This window comes from Diadema antillarum, unplaced genomic scaffold (genome assembly GCF_040938485.1).
Source record: "Diadema antillarum isolate AM-2024a unplaced genomic scaffold, OU_Dant_1.0 seq00001740_RagTag, whole genome shotgun sequence".
In the NCBI taxonomy this organism is placed as follows: Eukaryota; Metazoa; Echinodermata; class Echinoidea; order Diadematoida; family Diadematidae; genus Diadema; species Diadema antillarum.
Window position 1 is genome coordinate 95,215 of NW_027272423.1, and position 22,610 is coordinate 117,824.

General features: G+C 38.5%; 2 protein-coding genes across 2 annotated transcripts; one reads left to right on the forward strand and one right to left on the reverse strand.

The window, feature by feature from the left end:
• Positions 1 to 1,806: 1,806 nt before the first annotated feature.
• On the forward strand, positions 1,807 to 9,119 carry LOC139711952 (macrophage mannose receptor 1-like). Its single transcript, XM_071623799.1, has 5 exons — positions 1,807 to 1,816; positions 4,472 to 4,861; positions 6,397 to 6,570; positions 7,211 to 7,405; positions 9,046 to 9,119. Exons 1-5 carry the CDS (start codon positions 1,807 to 1,809, stop codon positions 9,117 to 9,119), a joined length of 843 nt encoding a protein of 280 aa, XP_071479900.1.
• A 3,120-nt stretch (positions 9,120 to 12,239) lies between these two features.
• On the reverse strand, positions 12,240 to 22,525 carry LOC139711954 (uncharacterized). The gene is made up of 3 exons (XM_071623800.1): positions 20,551 to 22,525; positions 15,462 to 15,490; positions 12,240 to 12,423 (listed from the first exon to the last, which is right to left on the reverse strand). The coding sequence occupies exons 1-3, from the start codon at positions 22,096 to 22,098 to the stop codon at positions 12,240 to 12,242; spliced, it is 1,761 nt and encodes a 586-aa protein (XP_071479901.1). The 5' UTR covers positions 22,099 to 22,525.
• Positions 22,526 to 22,610: the final 85 nt, after the last annotated feature.

The window sequence follows — 22,610 nt, forward strand, 5'->3', positions numbered from 1 at the left end:
GAAACCCCCTGTGTGCCACGTTATTCTGAGACAGGAAAATAGTAATGCTTTGAGAAAGTATTCTGTTATTCCAATTTGTATAACTTCTACAAATTTCTGTTAAGATTGTCATAATAACAGCCAAACTTACTGAGGAATGCCTAAGCTTTGTTTCGATATAAAATGTATGACGAATCTATTTTCAATTTTTTTTCTTTTGAATGACCACTAGCTACATAACTGTAAAGGCATGACTTTTGCACACAAAACCGTGACAGTAACTTAAGGGCTTTTTACACTTGTAAAATTTTGCTTAGCCCCGGACTAACGGTGGGGCTAAGGGGGGGGGGGGGGGGCCTTAGCCCCACCGTTGGTACGGGACTATCCTTAGCCCACTTTCTGTTTACACTCGTTTTTGCCAAAGTGGGCTAGCCCCACCGATAGTACGGTACTATCTGGCCCTGCAAAATAGCAGGGGTTAGCACCGCAATTGCGGTGCCAAGCAAGTGAGTGTAAACAGAACGAAAAAATAATCCTGGGCTAAGCGACGGAGACGAAGTCCGACCTTCACTGACCAATCAGAAACGAGGTAATCAAGTGCTGCCGGTGCGTGCGTGTACGTGTACAGTACACAGCGTAATTATGAATATTCATGTGGTTTGGAAAGTCCGGGGCTAAGAAATACGAGTGTAAAAAGGTCAGTTTTCTCCTTAGCCCCGGACAAGAGATAGTACGGGACTAATTGCCGAGTGTAAAAAGCTGAAAAAATTGGTACGGGACTAACGATAGTCCTGGGTCAGAGAAAGTCCGGGGTTAAGAAACACAAGTGTAAAAAGCCCTTTAGAATGTACGAGCAAATCTAGTTGGGAATACAGCTTGGTAGTCAATGACCGCATGGAATGCAAGCCGTGTATGAGAGGAACAAAAGCATGGGAAACGCTTTCCTCGTGCCGCGGGATAAGCAGTGATTAGCGATTCATCGATCGGTTTTGGCGGCTTTGTTTGCTGAGCAGAATAATGTTATGCAAAGTTGGCACGCCGTCGACTGAGTCGGACGTGTGAACGTGGTACATAAAGATTTAAGATTAAATGCAGTTATTTGGAACATGGTTGTATATTTATTTGATTTTCAATTTGATGCTACTTGCTAAAATTCGTGTTCCTCTAATGAATTTAAATGCTCCAATAAAGAATTTGAATGACTTGGTTTTGAATTTTATTGCTGAGTTATTGCTAAGAGCATGGAATGTGTGAAATCAAATGCCCTGAATATAGGAACTTGAATGACAAAAGTATTAACCGGGAACACTAATATTTACTCTATTTAAGTATCCAAGCATGTTTTGAATAATGGCGAGGCTTTCTGTTACAGACCCATTTTTTCTTTTTCTTCTTTTTTTTTTGCATTATTAGCAGTAATTGAATTGAATGCCATTAAACTCTGAAATTAGTTTGCATCATTTCAACATAAAGGCAACTTAGATTTTTGTATTTTACTTGACAAACAAAGAACAGTGAGATACGATGTTACTTTTGGGTTTCTTTGATATGTTTCATGAAAACGTTCGTAGTTGTTAGGGTAGAATCGTTACTCTTTGTAATATATGAATGATATGAACACATCACCTATCCCCCAAAAAAGGTGCATTACAGTGTTCCAAAATAAATTTCTCTTACATACAAATACATCGAGACATGGGTTCAGTGACGCCAATCAATGGTGGACGTGAAGCTTTCACTGAGGTTTTGATGGGGAGGGATTTAAATCCTGTTAAAACAGACACTTTTAGTTATAAATGATAATTTGGAGTAAAAAAAAAATTGGAGATGTATGCCGGTAAGTTATGAAACTGGTGTAGGACTTTAAGTTTGATTGGACTTGAACCTTGTACTGTCACGAAACCCGCGCAATTCTAGGGTAAACAAGAAGATCAAAGTCAACATGAGTCAATATCTATGCACGTAACCCAGTGCACTACTATAGGCAAATCGTATTTGGGGAAAAAAAAGAAAATCGTGTCAGAAGTCTCGACAACAGGGTGCCAGTTCAGTGATTTCAGTTGTCATTCCCTTTTAACAATAGGCAAAAATATAGCTGAAGAAATTGTTTCCTGAACGGTTCGCTAAACAGATCAATCAAGTTTTGCGTTACGTTTGCCAAAATAAATAAATAAATAAATATATATATATATATATATATATATATATATATATATATATATATACAGTGTTCAATTTTCATTTGGTACACTTAGATAAATGATTCGATGTATTCTGTTCCTCAGGAAAACTACCAAGGACGTAATAGAACTAAGGAAAAATGGGGGGGGGATTTAAAATCACTAAGTAGCCCTTATAGGTCAAATAAAAGGTTATTGGCATTACAGCCCTATACAGCAATATGTTTTAGTAATGTTTCACTGAATATTTTTGATCCATTATTGTCTTATTGACAATAAAGGAAAAATCTATAATGATGTGTTGGTCGAAAATAGGAAAAGTTGGACTTTTTTTGTCTTTCATCTTTTTTACATTTGATACACCCTGCAAACTCTATGCAGAGGTTTAAATTTAAATTGAATTGAATTGAATTGAATTGAATTGAATAGGTTTCATCGAACTAGGTAATAGCATTACGGGCTTGGAACTCCCCTTTAGAAACAAGCGGCAGTGGAAGTTCAAAACATGAATAAGAAAGAATAAAAAAAACAGTCTTGTTGAACCTGCTGGAGCAAACATTTGTGACCATCGACAACGGTTTCAGGCAAAAGTCGGGAATTTTGAAAATTCGTTTTTTCATTGATTCACATTGCTCATTTCCTAAGCTTTGCATTGATATAAAACACTTGTATTCTTCGGCATCTTAAGTGGGCATAGAAAGAGAAATATAATGCACTTTTTAAGTTGTTAACCTGACAAAATTGCGAGAAACCAGGCTTTGAAGATTCACCTCTTTCTCAAAAACAATGTCCGAGTGGCGATGTGAGGGGAGAATCACCCATGATGATGCCAATCGATGTTAAGCTCCGCCCCTAGCAACCACATCGCCTTCTGAATGGCTCACTGAGAGAGTCAAATTTCCCGGGCATCTTCCTCGGAGCTCAGCGTATGGAGCCGAAAAACAATGCGTTTCGCTCGGGTTTGTTTACAGTACGTCTTTCAAGATGCGAATACGATAATTGCGCCGTGACCGTGTGCATATAACAGGAGCGGTGGCGAATCCATACAATTACAAATCGCGTTTTCATTGTGGTCAATTTGTCTTTATTATTGGCGACTCTTTTGAAGGCAGAAAATTGCTAGTGCTGGCAAGGGTCACGCTTCCTGTTTGTTTTGCTTTTACAAGACATGCATATATTCTTTTGTTCGGTGGTGCTTATTAAATTAAAGCAAACAAACAAACAAACAAACACGAATCGTTAGTTTGGTGCGATCTTGACGTGTAGTATTAGAATATAATTAGTCACATGTGACCGCTCCTTTCCTCTCATCTATACCTTCCATTGAGTCAGTCTGCTGTCATAATTTTTACTACATGTACAAGTAGACAAATTTGAGAATATCTAGTTTTCTTTTCACACGATTATGTCATCCTACATGATTTTTGTTTCACTTCCATTGTCGAACATTGCGGTAGAATAGTTTGGATAGAAAGCCAAACGAAGAGCACGCACTACAGAGCGAGCGTATATAAACCACTATAGCAAGAACAACGGAGCTTGCAATCGTGCATGCGTGGACAAAGCATTCCCCAAACGCTGCAACTGGTGTCTCCTAAAAGCCGAATTATGTAAATGTATGCAACGCACCAGCCAATCGCATGCGAGACCCTGCGCCGTAGCAACCCTAGAGATATTGGCGCGGCGTTCGAAAGAAGCTCGAAACTGACGAGTGCGATCCAACATGGGGTGCTTACAAGATTCGAATTCTGCAAATAAACGAAATCGACAAAAGTAATGGTCAAAATCTTTGTACCCCGTCCTAGGAGGGAATTTGCTCTTGCGACTTTTGCCTGAAGCCGTTGTCGCGGGTCACATTTTATTTTTTTATATTTTATGGCGGAAAATAACAATGCTTTCAGCAAGCTCATTTTTCCCCCTCAAACCAAAGTCAATTGCAAAGGAACATCATCATTTGCAATACTGGCAGGAAAAAAAACAGAAGCAAAGGAAGATGTGTCTCATCATTTTTAGATTCATTATTACTATTGCTGTTATTACTGTTGTAATCATGATAACTATTTTCGGACTTTCTTTTCTTTCTTTCTTTTCATTATCTTTATACATATTTTTTAGGGGGGTGGGTTGCTATTCAACAATTCTGTTCTCGTGACCTGGCCTTCATTTTTTTTCTCCTGTAATGAAGTTAATGATATCATGCCAATGACAATCTTGATCTCGATTTCCTGTGAAGCAATAAAGTCGCAGAATCATGTGATATACTCCACTCTCTTATATTATCCAAATTGTCTCTATCTTATTTTATCATAAAGTATGTCCACCGAACTTCATCAATGTGGGTTCATCGTGCTACAGCCTCAGCACCAGTTCGGTGAAAAGAGATGAAGCGAAAACAGCCTGCGATGCTTTAGGATCCAACCTCGTGTCCATAACATCAGCGAAGGAACAGGCACTGTTAGCAAGTCATCTCAGCACCGTAGCGTCTAGCAGAGAGTTTTGGATCGGGCTGACTCAAGTAGATGCCTTTAGCTTCACGTGGATAGATGGAACCAACCTGACGTTTACTGACTGGGATGGAGCCACGCCCCATGGCGAAGGGTCTGACTGTGTACGGATGAGGGGTGGGGCTGGTTGGAGATGGAATGATCAGGTGTGTACCATGAACTACCATGTCTTCTGTGAGATTGAAGCAGTAGGAGGAGGTAAGAAAAAAACTTTCATTGTAATCTTTTCTGTTTCAACCGTGAAATTTGAGTTTTAAAGCTGCCTTTGAAGCGTTGAGTTAAGTCGAGTTCATTTCATTTATACACGGAAATTAAAGTGTGCTTTCAGCTGGACAGCTGTTCTTCAGCAACCGTATTTCACATCGAATAACAAGGCACACATATGACACGGCGAAACGTGTGCTCATACAACTTCATATACCAAACCATCACCCAGGCGTCTTGTAAAGATTTTTCAAGCTGATGATTTGAGGTCTTCATGACGGTTTTTTTCGACGTTTTATTTTTGATAAGAAATCACATACATTTAAAATCTACGTCACGAACCAGTCGACTTGATTATCAATACAGTATTTTACTTGTGCTGTAGAAAGAAAGAAAGAAGATGAAGAAAAAAAAATCCCTTGGTTCTTTTCCGAACTTTACACAACTGACATGAGTGAAACTTGTGTTCTGTTTATGTCCCGTGTCATTTTTTTAATTGATAAGTACATTTTCTCCTATGAGTCAATCTTACAGGCCTTCATTGACATCACTCTGTTTCGGAATATGAATTTCTCTTAATATACCCCTTAACTTGCAGTTGCTTATCAAAGCAAGTAATGCTGGTTGTGGAATATTCAAGTTTTGCTGTAAGATCATCTTCTTTCTAAGCGTAAACCTTAATGTAATTCTTATCAACATTAGCATACCAGGGTACGTAAATTTCCAAGACTGTTTGTTCCCCCCCCCCCTCCCTCCCATGATTCTGATTCTCTGTTTTTCTTCTTCAAGGTAAGATACCCGAGCCCTTAAGCTCCAGTCGTTGAGATATGTTGGTAAACAATTATTCATGATAACTAATAATCGAAGTTTGGGTTTTTGTATCTTCTCATTTGTTTTGTCTTTGTTGTTGTATTTTGCTTTTTGCTTTAAAATACTTGCAAACATCGTGTCTAACATCACATAATTTCCCATAGTTCTTTGTCCATTTTTGAAGGAAGATATTTGCATGGTGTAGTACATAAGATACACTGGGTTTTCGGTTCATCATGTGCATGTAGTCCTTATACGGACTGTTGGAATGACAGGAGAAAGATGGAAAGGTCGGATAAGAGGTAAGAAATTGAGTAAGAGTATTCTTTCTGGAGGGAGTGAGTGTAGTTCAGAAAGGACTTTTTACCGGGAAATAAACTAAACTCTTCTTTTTTCTTGGTTCACAGTCCTTTTCAGGACTACACTCATTCTAGAAAGGATACTCTTACTCAATAATTCTCACCACTTTCTCCTGTTATTCCAACAGTCATTCTAAGGACTACACATAGTGAACCGCAAACCCAGTGTATCGCACCTATTGCTTATGTTACCAATCAGCACTATTTTTACTTTAAGTTGCTCTCGACTAAACACATCAATTAGACAAAGAAGATTACTGGCACCTTTCGCCTTCAATAAATGAAGCTGGGTAACTCGTTTTAATTTGATATGTTGATGATGGTGTCTTTGATGACGATATCATTTCATGACTCTCGCAGCATGTCCAGCAGGTTTTAGCGATCTTTACGGAAGCTCATGTTACATGACCAGCGGGACGGCGGCAGACCGTGACTCGGCTCGTGATCATTGTGACGGATTCAACAACAGTCATCTTATCTTTATTGAATCGAGTGGGGAGAGGGAACACGTGATTTCGCTTGCTAACAGTGCTGGTAAGCTGACTCCGTTGTACAACATAATATAACACATAAACAGGTAATCAAAGTGATTCGAACAAGAAAAATTGAAATTATCATATCGCACGGGTCAATCAATATACATGTTTGATGACCATAATAATGTCACGGTTTGGTTTAGTTTGTAATTATGGCTACCGTTTACAAGCTCATGATGAGCAAAGTTAGAAACTTTTCTCAGCTCATTTTGTAATTCATTATTTCAAACTTGTTTTTTTTTCCAAGGAAGTTTTCTTTAAAAGTTGATTTCAGCTGTTTAGGAAGGGCAATTTTACATGCGCTTGTACTGGACAAGGAACCTGCTACATGTTGTATTTCCTGATTCTCGTGAAAAAAAAAAAGAGTCTCCACGAATAAGATTTAATTATGTTTTCAATGTTGATGATTTTTTTTTTTGCCGCCATGAACCTAAACATTAGTATTACCTCATTTCACGTCTTGCTCAGAGTTATTTTTCCTGATTGTAAAGTGACGGAATATTGAAATTTCACTTGTGGTATTTTGTTTAATGCTCTGTGTGCCAACTGCAAAGGACTTTCATGACTTACACTTCTTATGCCGTCATAGTACACAAAATTCTGCCTCAGTAGTCACGTGATGAAAATTGGTTTGACAGGATACAGTGACGTGTTGCTTGGACTAACGCAACCAACACGAGGGCAGTACGAGTGGATGGACGGCCAGACAGTGAATTATACTAACTATGGTTCTATGACCAAGGGTACAGATTGTCTCGTTATAGCGCCCTCTCCCTACCAGTGGGACAGTGTGGTCTGTAAAAGTAATTCTGCCTACATCTGTGAAACAGCCGGTGAGCTACACATTGGAGTTCCTGTGTATATCATACCATGGCTAGCATTCTATCTAATACATTTCAAATTCAGTGAACGGGCGTCGTCTCGAAGTGCAATTTCGTTCCAAGCTGGCTTTAGTTATAATGATAAACCCTAAAAACTGATTGAAAAGCTTTTAATTAAAAAATTTAAGAAAAAATGGATGATATATGATTTTTTCTAACAGGATTATGTACAGTCTTCTTAATGAAGTCCTATAATAACCAGTAACGTACCTGAAAACAAAATGAAGTGTGAAAACTTTGCCTCTGACTCCTCACATAATTTTCTAAAAGTGTTCATCGAGCACATAGAAATATGAAAGAGTATGCTTTTATCCCGAGCGCGACAATTTTAATACTTCACCACATTTTCATCGACCGGTCTACAGGAGAATTGATAATTGAACCATTAGATATGAGTTACATATAACATAGCATTACTACAAACCGACTTTATTATTATTATTTATTTTTGAATGCTGTTCTTTACTCTCATGGTTCATCATTCTGAAGGTTTTGTTAATTCGAACGAAAAAATAATCCTTATACCTGGAGGTTCGTTAATCCGAACATTTGTGGCGTGATTCCGAAGGCTCGTTAATCTGATGGTTCGTTAATCCAGAAATGAAATTTGGTTCGCTATTCCGAAGACTTGTTTATCCGACAATGAAGATAGGGTTCGTTATTCCGAAGGTTCGTTGATCTGAAATGAAATAGCGTCCGTAACGAACCTTCGGAATAACATACTTTGTTACATTTTCGGATTAACGGACCTTCGGATTAACGAACCTTTGGACTAAAGAACCTTCGCAATAACGAACTGTAGCCATTTCCCTTTTTTTTTTTCATTCATAATCCGCGTGTTCATCTGCTCAGCCAGCTCCATTTTTGTCAATGCCTATTCCACTCAATTCTAGTTCGTATATTTGTTTATTTTCACTTTGTTCATCTAGGAGACACGCCAATTATTATGAGACAGTTACATCAATATTTCACCTTGACGAAAATAAACACAGCGCCCTCACCGTCATCTGTCACCACACAGTACACCTGTTTTTTTCTGCGATCCGCCGTGCACAACGATGTCTCTCAACCGAAGACTGTCAATCACTTTTCTATGAGGCATCTAGCGGGCACTGTCTCCTTGTTTCTGCCACTGTGAATTTTGTATCATCTGAGGATATTGATCTATACATCGCTCTATCGTAGAGTGATGTCATAAAGGAATCACTAAAGACAAGGTAACGTGGCAGTATGAAATGAGAAGGCATGCCCAACTCGAATATATTCGGAGATGCCCGGAAAGAATTGTGTACAGCTCTAATTCAGATATCTATGTGAGTAAACACACAGCCGAAGAATCTCGAGAGCCTTCAACCATCACGGATTTTGACCGTAGGCTTCGATACACTTAATGGTGATGGGAAGTTCTATTCTAGCAGCCTGCTTTGTCATGGTTGCTGGATTATGGATTGATTGATAAGGAAACATGTATCTTGGCAAAATAAAGATCGTTTTGATCTGGCCAACCGTCGGATAGTGTTTTCAAGATTCAAATATGTTATTGTTCTTCGCGCAGATCCTATGCTATAAAAATGTGTTTTTATCAAATTCAGATATCATTCGCACACATCCTGGGAAGGTGAAAATGGATTTTCTCCACCAGCATGATCTAGAAGAACGCTTTTAGGAAGTTTCGATTTTTATTTCCCTCAATTGTACGTAAATATTACTCGAATAAGCTGCAAGCGGCAGTCGATCAAAGAACTGGCTTGATCTTTTCCTGCCTTTTGCAAGTGAGGTTTTGATTAAAATTTGTACACACTGTACTTGCATATGAAGAGTTTGTTTGCAAAAACCGATAAGTCCATATTTGCCAAATAGAGATATTTGCGATTAAAGGTCAAGAAAAATAACGAGAATAATAAGAAAAGTTTCGCTTCTTTTGACCATTACTTTAAAAAAAAACCTTTTTATGTAGTGAACAATGTATCATTTAAAAGGAATTATTTTGTACTTTATGACAGAGATCGTACTTCAAAATCCTCAAAGTGGACTTATCGGTTTTTGCAAACAAACCCTTCATATTATTTCGAAAGAATATGGACAAAATTAATGTTCATAACTAACATGCAATACATGGTGTATGATAGCACAAGCCTTGCTGATATTATTCAAGGAATTTTCAGCGAATTATCATAATTATTTTCAGACCTACTTTTTGCAGTGAATCTTGATCTTAATTAATGCAGGCATATTCCTGTTAAGGAAATCCAGGAAAAAACAAAACGGATATTATTTCCTAAATTGTATTATGTGACACTTCAATGAAGTATGTGTTTGCAAAACTATTTATGTGGACTTCCTTGTATGTGCATAATGTCTTCAATGCAAGTATTTATTTGTTGTATATTGACGGCCTTATTCTTTTCTTGTTGCTCTGAGCCTCGATATGTTTTCTGTTTTATGAGAGTGCTATACTAAATCACGAGTCCTGTTACTTCCTACAAGCTGTTCAATCACTGACACTCATATTCTGTATAATAACTCACAACAGATTGCATTACCACTGCAATCTTAATCAGATAACTAATCATCATTTTTTTAAAGTTTATACAGTGTATTGAAAAGTATAATGTCAGTAGCAGCCTCAAATTTGTATTCTTGTCTCAAGCCATTGGCTGAATTGGTGGAAAACACGAAAAATAATGAACTGTCATCAAAACAACGGGTGCTGTTCGATTTTCCGAAGGTTTGTTATTCCGAAGGTACGTTATTCCGAAGGTTCGTTAATCCGAAGCACACAAATTCCCTATACAAACAGGTTCGTTAATCCGAAGAAAAATAAAAAGGTTCGTCAAACCGAACATTTGTGGCGTTATTCCGAAGTTTCGTTATTCCGAAAATAAAGAAGGGTTCGTTATTCCCAAGGTTCGTTAATTCGAAAATGAAATAATTCGTTATTCCGAAGGTTTGTTGATCCGAAGTGATAAAGGGGCCGTAGCGGACCTTTGGAATAACGAGTTTTGTTTTTTATTTGAATTAATGAACCTGTAAAATAACAAACTTTATTTTATTTTCGGATGAATTAATCTTCGGAATAACAAGCCTCATTACATTATCGGATTAACGAAACTTCGGAATAACGAATCTTCGGAATAACGAACCTTGGGAATAAGGAGCTATAACCAAGACAACAGCTTCATTGTAGGATTTTTTTTAATTCTTTATTATTATTATTATTATTATTATTATTATTATTATTATTATTATTATTAGTTCTTCCAAGTACAAACTGCATAAGGAATGCAAATTTTACCGACGAAGTGTGTTCTGAAAATGATGCTACCATTAAAGAAGAAAAAAAAAAGACCTTTCTCTCTATGTAAAGGTCAGAGGAATTCTATAGTTTTGGTTGAGACGTGACTTCAGATATCTAACATTTACTGATAAGATAATGAGAAACGTGTTAAAACATAGAACGAATAGTTCAATGAGTAATTCAGCATTTATTTGAGATGGTTTTGAAATGGGTCTCACAGCTCTGTTTGTCAACGTTTTTGGATTGCTGAGCTATTCCAAATCAAGAACGATTTTTTATGAAATAAACTTTGAATTCCTCAGAGAATGGCAAGCTTTGTACTGTTTCAATATAAATTGGTTTCTTGGCATCTCGCAGAAAGTTATAGAAGTCCAATCCTCATTTCCACCAAGATTATACCATCCATTTAAGAGAAGAAATGGTGGTATTTCATGAAGCGTATGGTAAAACAGAAATCTAATGAGAGATCTGAATTTTTCAATCGACACCATGTATATTTAGAGAACCATTTATGTGCCAATTTATTTGATTGTTAGCATGCCAATTCACAGTTTCACGGTGAGTGCCCTGTATTATAAGATAGTTATCGGGCGAATCTATAATCAGTTTATTGACAGTAATTTTATGACATCTTTGCGAATTTACAAGTAGACATACCAACAGGAGTGTCAAATTGTGAGTAAAGCACAATCACATTGTTTTGTATGCTAATAGTTCAGTCAGTAAAACTCATGCAACTTTACAAATGGATATTCGCATTATTTCATTCATAACCGGAGCAAGTGTTACTGTGAGAAAATTTGACAGCAATTATATACAATGAGACTTGATATAAGCGAAAAAGGGAATGTGTGTAATAATCATAGTCATAAGTGAACATCATAACGGACCTAAGTCTTTGTACATAGAATAAAAGTAGTGTGTGGCACGTGGAGTCTCGAGCAGTGACTAGAGTTTTTATTACATGTACTAACCTTTTGAAAACAGACTGTCATTGAATTTTGTTTAAACTAAAAATGCAACATTTAATTTGTTAGATTTTGAAAGAGTGTCCTATACTGATTAACGTAATTGTGATTGTGTGTTTCAGTTAGATAGTTTGAAGTAAACTTTTGAAGAAAAAGGTTATTTCAAAATCCAACATGTAGCCTTATGTGTGTATTTATTCTTAACCGACCACATCTGACAACTTCTTTATACGCTTTACTTCCAAACAAACAAACAAACAAACAAACAAACTAACTAACTAACTAACAAACAAACCAACTAACTAACTAACTAACACTCCCTGGGCGTGATGTTATATCCTTTAAAATCACTGCGTATTGAGTAAAAGTATTCATGAAAACCTTAGCTGTGAATGTTCATAAGGACCCAATTGATTTATTCTTGAGTTCTCGGAAAGATTACACCTGCGGTGGTATAGATGGTAGGGATGAGTGAGGAGTTGATGGACAAACATCACAAGTCAGGTGTAGATATCTCGAGTCACCGTGTTCCGACTGTTTGGAACAAGATTCCAAGGATGATGACGGGCATCCAACAGAAGACATCAGTTCCGACATTTACAATGAGAAACATCCGAACCGCCATCTTGACGTCACCCATAGACTGCTTGGTTTGACTGCGGACCTTGGTGTGTACTATGCGCACCTCTAAGGCCGTGTCACACCTTTTGAGGGCAAGATAACCGGGCTTGTTGTGAGGAGGGATTTTCCGCACGTACGAGAATTTTCCGCGGGCGGACAAGAATGTTTGCGAGTTTTGCACCTGTTTCTTACCCACTAGACACGTACTACTTACCTTCTACTTGCGTGTATTCCGTGTGACCTGCGTGAGAGCTTTGAAACCGATCCGTTTTCTGTTACGAGCGACTCACAGGTACTGAGAGGTACGTTGAAGTTGCCTGCGAGGTGCTACTGGTAAGGGTCTCATTTTGGTGTTCTGCGTGTACCTCTGTGGAGGAACCCCTATGACTCACTCGGAAAAAGTTTTGAGCATCTTTAAGGCCTTGTTATACCGTATCTGGGGAAGTTTTGCGGCTTGACTTGCGAGGAAACGAATTTGCTACCCGGAGCTCTCCGCAGTTGGTCCGCACCTGACAGCTATCTCGTATCTCGCCTTTAGTTGCCCGGAGGTACGCACGCAAGTCTGATTTAACCGCAGCCAAGTTTTGAGCATGACTAACAATTTTCCGGCTGAGTCGCGGGGATGCCCGGAGAGGTCCACGCAGAACACCAGTAGGAGGCCCTTAGCGGCAGCACCTCGCAGGCAACTCCCACGCAGGTACTTCCCAGTCCCGTATGCAGCCAAGATAATGACATTCTGTGGGATTTCTGCCATTCCTTCAGAGGAATTCCTTCACTGAGTTGTCAGCCCTCACTCGACTGGTACAAAGGTCACACAGTATACTCGCAAGAAGAATTTAAGTAGAACGTGTCCAGCAAGTAAGACACATGCACTGACTCGCCGAAATCCTTGTCCGCCCTCAGAAATGGTCCCGTATGCTGAAAAATCCCTACACGCAGCAAGCCCGAGTAGCTTTCCTTAAAATGTGTGATAGGGCCTAAACATGGTGGCAGGTTAAAAAAAAAAAAAAAATGCGTGCGCACCTCCGGGCGACTATGGTTGAGATACGTGCTAAGTACTGTCATGTGTTTATTTTGTCTCTTTTTTTGGGGGGGGGATGAAGAATACTAATTCTTCTATTTTTTTTTGTGGGGGGGGGGGCATGAAGAATACAATTCAATTTGTCTACTTAATAACAATGTCGCTCCCTGACACACTTGCCCTCCCCCCTCCCCAGAAGTATGTAGAAATACATATTTGATGACGTTCATAATTATGTAGATGGTCACCATCTTTCAATTGATAGCGTTACGAAATTACACCCGCCAGTATGTTATTTTTCCGTTCATGGAACACCCTGTACAGGCGATTGACGATGGCGCTGTTTATCCTGTCGGTCTCGTGGGCCTTCTTTGCCTACTGTCGGTCTCGTGGGCTTTCTTTGCTTAGTGTTGGTCTCGTGAGCCTTTTTAGCTTATTGTCGGTCTCGTGGGCCTTTTTTGCCTACTGTCGGTCTCGTGGGCTTTCTTTGCTTAGTGTCGGTCTCATGAGCCTTTATTGCTTAGTGTCGGTCTCGTGGGCTATGTTTGCTAAGTGTCGGTCTCGTGAGCCTTTTGTGCGTAGTGTCGAACTCATGGGCTGTATGACTCCTGAGCCGTATAACTCGTGGGCCGTATGACTCATGGACCTATTATTGATGTCAGTCTCGTGGGTGTCGGTCTCGTGGGATGCCCCCCACAATTCATGGAGATTGGAAATAGCTAAAACATGATATCTGTAGGAGTTTGTTCCGATATGAATCTCTACTGTGATTACGTAATAAGTTTTATGGAGATAGAGGGGCTGATGACATAACATCATACACAAAATAACAAATTGCAATTTAGAAATAAATATAAACACACACACACACAAACACACAAGGAGTACACAAAATACAAACTATAAGTATCTCGATAGCTACATGATGTCCCTTTTTATTTAACACATTATGCCTCTTTGACAAAATGGTATCCAAATCCACTATACAAAATTAAAAAGTGGAAGTGATTAAAAATAAAACCATATATACATAAAAATAATTAAAATCAATCATGATTGGTGTATATACCCCTATCTGCATTCTCTGTCGTAATAAAATTCTAATATTGATTACATATACGTTTTGTGAATAGCTAATTCACGAATATAAATGCCACGATGTCTTGCCAATGTTTAACACTTTAGTGAAAACAAACGTGTGCTCTTCATGGAATAAGAAAGAAGTTTGATTACACATGGAAAAACATTACTTAAGAATACATTGTCAATTCGTGATAACAGTAGTTAAGAATAGTATGTATACGATCAGCTAATACACACATGTACCATAGACTACTGATGAACTATGGTAAGTGAATGTCAGAACATATACTTCATACACTTTAAAGTGGAGAATAGGACAGTTACACAATTCATTCTTTACATTTTATGAACACTAAACGCTAACATATATACAGTATTGTCATATCAACTTCATTCACAACTTTAGTAACATTATTCATTTGATGAACACTGACCAAGGAACTTTCTAAAATACGAGGATAGAAGATCTTCCATTTTGTTTAACGTTTCGAGCAAGTAAACCTATTATATATAAACTTTACTTCACCACACAGTAAGACTCTCTTTCATTTGTCAAAAAAGACTCATGTGAATAAAATATGACTGAGTAATTTCTGTAACAGATGAATACATAATATACTAAGAGTCGAACATCTCTACTATAGCTCAATCATTAACTAACAAACGAGGCAAAAATCATCCAATGAGCTACTACATTTTTCTGCAATCATTTTGATCAGTTAATATACACAAGGCTGACAGTACACATACTGGTAAAAAAAAATCAAAGTCCGCCAGACACCGGCTGTACTGTTCTATTTATAAAGGCTTATTTAACAGATGCATGAGCACAGATAAGAGATACGAAGCGTATCATCGACCAGTATTCGTGACTTTCGAAAAACACCTTCCAACATTTTATCTCACAGAGCTTGATTTCTGTTGATTCAGTAAGTTTTATGCTGAAGGTAAAATAGAACTACGCTATGTATTATCAAATAAGTAACAACAGGTGTGAAACGATGCATATATACCTACTCATTCGAAATTTGCCCCATATCTTGCACCTGAAAAGCATGACATGAAAAGAGTCATTCTTTCAATATATTTTTATTAACATTACTTCATTTATACAGCACTGATTGATAGACTACAGTATTATATCTACCCAACGGAAAATGATATGAGGATCAAAGTCATTTAAACCTTGTTTAGGTCCTTTAATCAGACACGTAAGCCCACACGTCACTATAATAGAATTAACTGGGTAATTAATTTTCATTCATATTTGTGACCGTGCACCTCAAAACGAACATAAAGTCGCACACACTGATTTTGCGTGAGGACTGAAAATAAGTGAAATGGGTCAACCTAGCCGAACTTGACTTTTTCATAGTTTCTGAAAGAGCGGGTCTTCTTTTACATTATGCTAAAATTTTGTATCATAAAACGGCCAGGAAAGTGTGTTTTTTTAGCAGTTTATCTCGAACATTTTTGGTAGAATAGTGTGATTAGGTGTGTCTTTAGAATCCCTTTTTCATTTCTGAAAAACCTTGTCCACACTCTTCACTTTTGAAAGGATAGTGCTACTGCTTTGAAAGTTAGCATTATTTATGGACAGAATGTGTTAATGAGGCATGCTTAATTTCGATTTAATCTTATAATCCCTTCATTATTGTTACTCTAGTGGTTTACTTCCTGTTTTTTTGTCCCATTCATCGCACAGCCAGCACGGTTTGGTAAATATTAAGCGCTTGAATAGACACTGTACTTCAGAGCCTCTTTTCTCAGTTCACACTTTTCCTGAATTTGTGCTTTCTTTCCAATATTTAGATAGGTTAGGAGAGTCCATTTGATTTGAGTTATACATCATTTTAAAGCTTAAAGTCTGCTCTTTCAGAATATGGTCTTAACTAAAAATTCATGTCTGGCGACTTTTTGTTTGTTTTGAGGTGCAGAGTCACATTTACAGAGTTTTGTTTTTCTTTACAAATGCACTTCTTTTGAACTTTGAAAGGATATACACACATGAGAATTTAGTATTCTTATTAACCAGAAACACAATAAATACAACGCGAAATGACATCGAACAGTTGTAGTACCAAAAGAAGAAAACACAAGTAATATGAAACGACCTACGCAAAATGAAGCATTTATATTTTTAGGAAATTATAAAGAAATGAATAACTGTTACCAAACAGACAAGAGAATGAATAACATAACAAGAAATAATGATATCAGAATGACAACAAATGCAGCTGTAACATACTTTTACGACAGTGTTAAAGAATGAGCTCCCATAACATTTACTTCAGTTGGAGACTTTAATTGTTGAAAGCTGGCTATTAGACACAAGCTTAAATGACCACAAAGAACATCGTTATATTCATTGTGGGCTAACTTATAAAACTATGAAACTAATTGAGGATTTGAAAATTGAGGCACAAGGAGCGTACTGCAAACAGATGGTTAGGCGCCATGTCTTGGAGAAGTAACATAAAGTAGCCGATATAAGACACCGTGTGTATAATACACAATTTCGTAAAGGGTAAAAGCTTATACACACATCTGCCTCCATAAAACTCATATATAACGACTGGTATGATATTCTTTGATACACAGAAATGAAATATTAACATGTGCTATTTATGTACTAATTCAGGAATAACATTCTAGCATTTCTCAAAGTAGATAGGCCTACATGAACATAACATATAACAGAGTTATTTTATCGGCAGTTGAATATTGAGATTAGAGGTGATCCTCTCTACTGGGTTAATCATTGACCAACAAACAAGGCAATTATTCCATGAGCTACAAGATTTTCCTGTCATCAATTTTGATCAAATATACACAAGGCTGACTTTACACAATACAAACTGTAAAAACCGAAGTCCACCAGACAAGGGTGGCATCATGTTAACACAAAGACTTTAATATTCAACAGATGCATAAGTAGATAAGAAATGCGATGCGTATCATCGACCAGTATTCATGACTTTCGTAAAACACATTGCTGCATTTTTTCTCACAGAGCTTCATTATTTGCAGTTGGTTTCATGCTGAAGGTAAAATGGAGCTATATGCTATTATCAAACAAGCAAAAACAAGTGTTAAACAATGCATATAGTCTAAAGCGGTACATAGTCAGCTTCATGCTCAACAAGACAGCGTACAACTTCTCGATTACTGTTCAGAAACATCACACGTAAAGGCGGAATATCATCATTCATTGGAGTATTCACGTCTGGTATCTTAGCAATGATTTGAACAATAGAGATATGTCCATTTCCACATTTACCTTCCTCCGCTCTAACATTGGCATCTGATCCCCTGTCAGTAAGGAATCGACATGAGATACTCATTGCGGCATGTAATATGCAGCAAATTATCACCCTATGAATCACTGCATATCAGCTCCAATAATGTGTTATGAGTGTGAAACGATATTTTCGTATCTTTCCATAGATGCGGGGATGAGAGCTTTGATTTTTTTTTATTAGCTGCATTTACATCAGATCCTTGTTCAACAAGATTTTGGGCAACTTCAAGATGCCCTTTCGAACTAGCAATCTGTAGCGAGATATAACACTCTTTAGTGGTAGCATTCACATTCTGCTCCCTTGTCAACGAGGGTTTTAACAACCGTGAGATGGCCATGCAGACACGCAATAAGCAAAGACCTTGTATCGTTACTATATACTGAATTGACAGCCCTGTAGTTCCATGTTATATCATGCATGGAAACCAGGGTGGGGGTGATGGAGCCTGTTCCGTCAGCAGTATTTACGTCACCTAATTTTCCAACAAGATAGCGTACAATATCTACCTGTCCATTCTCACAGGATTTTTGTAATGTTGTAATGCCATCGTTACCGGTAGAACACCCGTCTGCTCCCCTGTCTACAAGAATTTTCGCATTTATGAAATGTCCATTTTCACATGCTTTATCCAACGAATTTTCACCGCCAACGGTTGCTGTGTTCACATCAGCTCCATGATTTGTTAGGTATGAAACAGTATCTCTGTGCTCTTTCATTTCTGCAAGAAATCTTCCTGATCAGCATCATTCACGTCAGCTCCTTTTTCAACAAGATAGCGTGCAATCCTGAAATGTCCATTCTCACGAGCTCGTTGTAAAGGTGTAACACCAAAGTTATTGGCGTAATTCACGTCTGCTCCCCTACCTAGTAGGATTTTGACTATCATAAAATGTCCATTTTCACATGCAACATACAACGAACTTTTACCTTCAATGGTTACTGCATGTCACATTGAAAATGCATTTCCAGGTTGTTTCATGTACAACACCTATCGGTCATTCAACTAGACAAACATGTTTACGTGTAGGGATAACGAGACAAAGAGTGCGAGTGAGGGAGCGAGAGAGAAAGCGAGAGCGAGAGAGAGAAAGTGATAGGACAGGTGTAAATGTTTTACAAGTCGCGCCATCGATGACCGAGAGGAGTTCATTTATTTTTGCATGTCAATTAATGTAGAAAGAAAAGACAGGAAATAGCTCCAGTTCCGGGAGAGTGCGGTATAGGTGTTTTCGTTCAAGTCCTTTTAGTTGTATCAAATATTCCAAATGCCTCGAAAAGGAGTGTCGTAGTCGAGTAGCAATTTAACAGTAGAGTTGGATCTTTTCGTGGCAGACACCATTTTGATTTCACCGAGAGAACATTGAGTTAGCTCCGTGATGGCAGAAAACCAACCTGCCACACCCAGGCGCCAGTTGGCAAGATAATTTTGTGTCTAAGCCCAATTTCGTTTGCGGCCAAGAGCCGTCCGTCCACCTTACCGTCAGCCTGTGTACTGGCTGATTTGAGTTCAGATTTTGTTTGCTGCCAGAAGGCATATTCCAACAGCCTTTGCAGCCTCCCAGTAGACAAGAAGAAGAGGCATTTTGGTTATATTACACCGGTCATTGGTAAGTTAAATTGCGATTTTATTTCTGCTTTGTCGTGTGTAAGGATGTGAATGTGTTTCAGGGCACCACATATAGCCCCGGAGAACCCCGTGAATAAGTGATAAAGTATATTATAATGGTGTACAGTTTTTGAAAACGATGCGGTGATGTTTGATAAGCTATGCACTGTTATATTTCCAATGTTTGAAACATTTCATTATGTGAATTTTGTATGTTAATTGGATAATAATGCAGTTCTCAAATTTTCACTGTGATGTCAGGATTTTAAGCTGATAATGTTTTCGTGTGTGTGGTTAGAACACACCCCATTGGTATATGTTGCATTTAAATGATTTTGTAGATGGCGCCGAGGCCGAGGTCGAATCTACTCCCAGGCCGACGCATTCGCAGCAGAGCGACTGTGCCCGCCCCTCGCTAGGGAGAACTTTTGACGCCAATGAATACGGAACGCGGGTCCCTCGCGAGACTTTGGAGCTGGAACAGCAACCTCGCATACAAGGACGCTCCACCCACGAATCAGTTATGTTCTGGAAGCGAATAGTTTGACAATTAAGGTGACTCTGTGGACAACGCAGGTGAGCGATGAACCTGGCGGGTGCATGACACCCTGTTGATATGATTGGTTATGACGAGGAAGTGTCGCCGAAGTAGAGAGGTGAAGGTCATGTTAAATTGGTAAAAGGATGAATATGATGTGCACATAATTCGAATGTTGGTATTTATACACTCCATGATAGTTGCGGGTTAACACAGAACCCGGATGTAAACGGAAGCAGTGTAATTGAAGGCAAGTGTTATAACCGCGGTAAACCGTCGTGCGTGCAGGCTGGTCATCTCAGGATCAGCACTACGGTGGTGTGAACCATATAGTGTTGCGCTTGATAGCAGATAGTGTATTGTCAGGGATAACGAATTAATAGTGAAGCTGTTATAATTATTCTGAAGAAGTGTCAAGCCAAAAGTACAGGTGGAACCGGACCAAGACAGGGTCCCGTTCACATGGTTGTCGAATATAAGAGTATTGTAATTTAATTTATCTCACTCAGAATTTTGATTTTGCATTTTATGTTGGTCACAACTCCTTGATTTCAGTCCTGTAAATATTCCACAAATGCTTATATTAAATTGTACTTTAAAGTGAATGGCACGAGTGTGATTGAGTATTATTTGAGTCCGCCCATGTGACACTGCATTTACGTCACCTCTATGGTGAAAAACGTGAGAGGCAAGACTTTGGTGTCCTTTCATAGATGCAAGTATGAGAGAATTAAAACCTTGTTCATCAGCAGCATTTACGTCTGCTCTAAATTCAAGAAGATAGTGTGCAATTACAATATGTCCGTTTTTACATGCGTTTAGCAATGGTGTGGCGCCATCTTTTGTTACATAATTCACGTCTGCTCCCTCGTTGACAAGGCTTTTAGCGATAGGTACTTGTCCATTTTGGCATGCAATATGCAACGAAGTTTTGCCGTTGATTGTTACTGCATTTACCTTAGCTCCATGATCTATTAGGCGTGAAACGATACTTTGATGTCCTATCTCGGATGCAAGGATGAGGGGACTGAAACCTTGTTCATCAGTTACATTTACGTCGGCACCTTTTTCAAGAAGATAGTGTGTTACTTCACTTTGTCCATTTCTACATGCGTTTTGTAAAGGTGTAACACCAGCTTTGGTTGCTGAGTTAATGTGTGCTCCTCTGTCTACAAGGATTTCGGTAATCTTGAGATGTCCATAGTCACACGCGACATGCAGCGAACTTGTGCCATTAGTGGTTACATCATTTACATCAGCTCCGTGGTCTATTAAGTGTGAAACAATCCTTTCGTATCCTTTTCTAGATGCGCGGATGAGGGCATTAAATCCCTCTTTATCAGCTGCCTGAGTGTTAGCTCCTTGTTCAATGAGATAGTGAGCAACTTGTAAATGTCCTTTCGCGCTAGCATAATATAAGGGAATAACACCGTCCTTGGCTTTAGAATTCACATCTGCCCTCCTATCAACAAGAATTTTGACAACTGCGAAATGTCCATTTACACAAGCAGCATGCAAAGGTCTATGATCGTCAATGGCTACTGCATCCACATCGGCTGCATGGTTTGTTAGGTATGAAACAACTCCTTGGTGTCCTTTCATACATGCAAGAAATGAAGGGTTGAAACCTGTTTTATCAGCAGTATTCACGTCAGCTCCATTTTCAACAAGATATCGTGCTATGTCTAAGTGTCCTTTCTCACAAGCTCTTTGTAAAGGTGTAATACCATCTTTATTGGAAGAATTCACGTCTGCTCCTCTTTCTTCGAGAATTTTACCAGTTGTAAGATGTCTATTTTCACACGCTTTATCCAAGGAACTTTCACCATCAAAGGTTTTTGCGTTCAAATCAGCTCCATGGTCTAAAAGGTAAGAAACAAGAACATGATATCCTTTCATAGATGCAAGGATGAGGGGATTGAAACCTTCTTCATCAGTGGCATTTACGTCAGCTCCTTCTTCCAGAAGATATTGTGCTATTTCAAGTTTCCCGTTTTTACATGCATAATGCAAAGGTGTATTACCATCTTTCTTTGCTGAATTCACGTCGGCTCCCCGATCGATAAGGATTTTTGCTACTCTGAGATGTCCATTTTGGCAGGCTAAATGCAAGGGACTATCACCGTCATGGTTTACTTCATGTACATTAGCTCCAAGGTCTATTAGGTGTGAAACAATATTTTCGTATCCTTTCTCCGATGCAGCCATAAGAAGATTGACACCCTCCTCACCAGCTGCATTTACGTCAGCTCCTTGATCAAAAAGATATTGTGCAACATCCAGATGTCCTTTCAAACAAGCACCTTTTAGCGGTGTAGAACCGTCTTTCGCTCTAGTATTCACATCTCTGCCCGTGATTCTACTCCCCTGTCAACAAGGATTTTGGCTACTGTGAGATGTCCATTACTTTGGCATGCATAATGTAACGAACCATAACCCTTATGGTTTACTGCATTTACATCAGCTCCCAGGTCTAGTAGGTATAAAACAACATTTTCGTGTCCTTTCTCAGATGCTGCGATGAGTGGAGTGAAACCCATTGGACAACATTCAGATGTTCTTGTAAACTAGCAAGATATACTGGTGTTACACCGTCTTTCGCTGTAGAATTCAAGTCTGCTCCCCTGTCACCGGATATTGGCTACTGTGAGATGTCAATTTTTGCATGCAAGTTGTAACGAACTATAACCCTCATGGTCTACTGCATGTACATCAGCTCC

Coding starts and splice junctions, on each gene's coding strand:
- LOC139711952 (XM_071623799.1), top strand. Junction 4,862..6,396: donor GATTGAAGCAGTAGGAGGAG/GTAAGAAAAAAA, acceptor TGACTCTCGCAG/CATGTCCAGCAGGTTTTAGC. Junction 6,571..7,210: donor TTCGCTTGCTAACAGTGCTG/GTAAGCTGACTC, acceptor TTGGTTTGACAG/GATACAGTGACGTGTTGCTT.
- LOC139711954 (XM_071623800.1), bottom strand. CDS start 22,098: ATGGCTGCATCGGAGAAAGGATACGAAAATATTGTTTCACACCTAATA. Junction 15,491..20,550: donor TTTTTCACCATAGAGGTGAC/GTAAATGCAGTG, acceptor CATGCTTTTCAG/GTGCAAGATATGGGGCAAAT. Junction 12,424..15,461: donor ATGGGGCAAATTTCGAATGA/GTAGGTATATAT, acceptor TGCCCTCAAAAG/GTGTGACACGGCCTTAGAGG.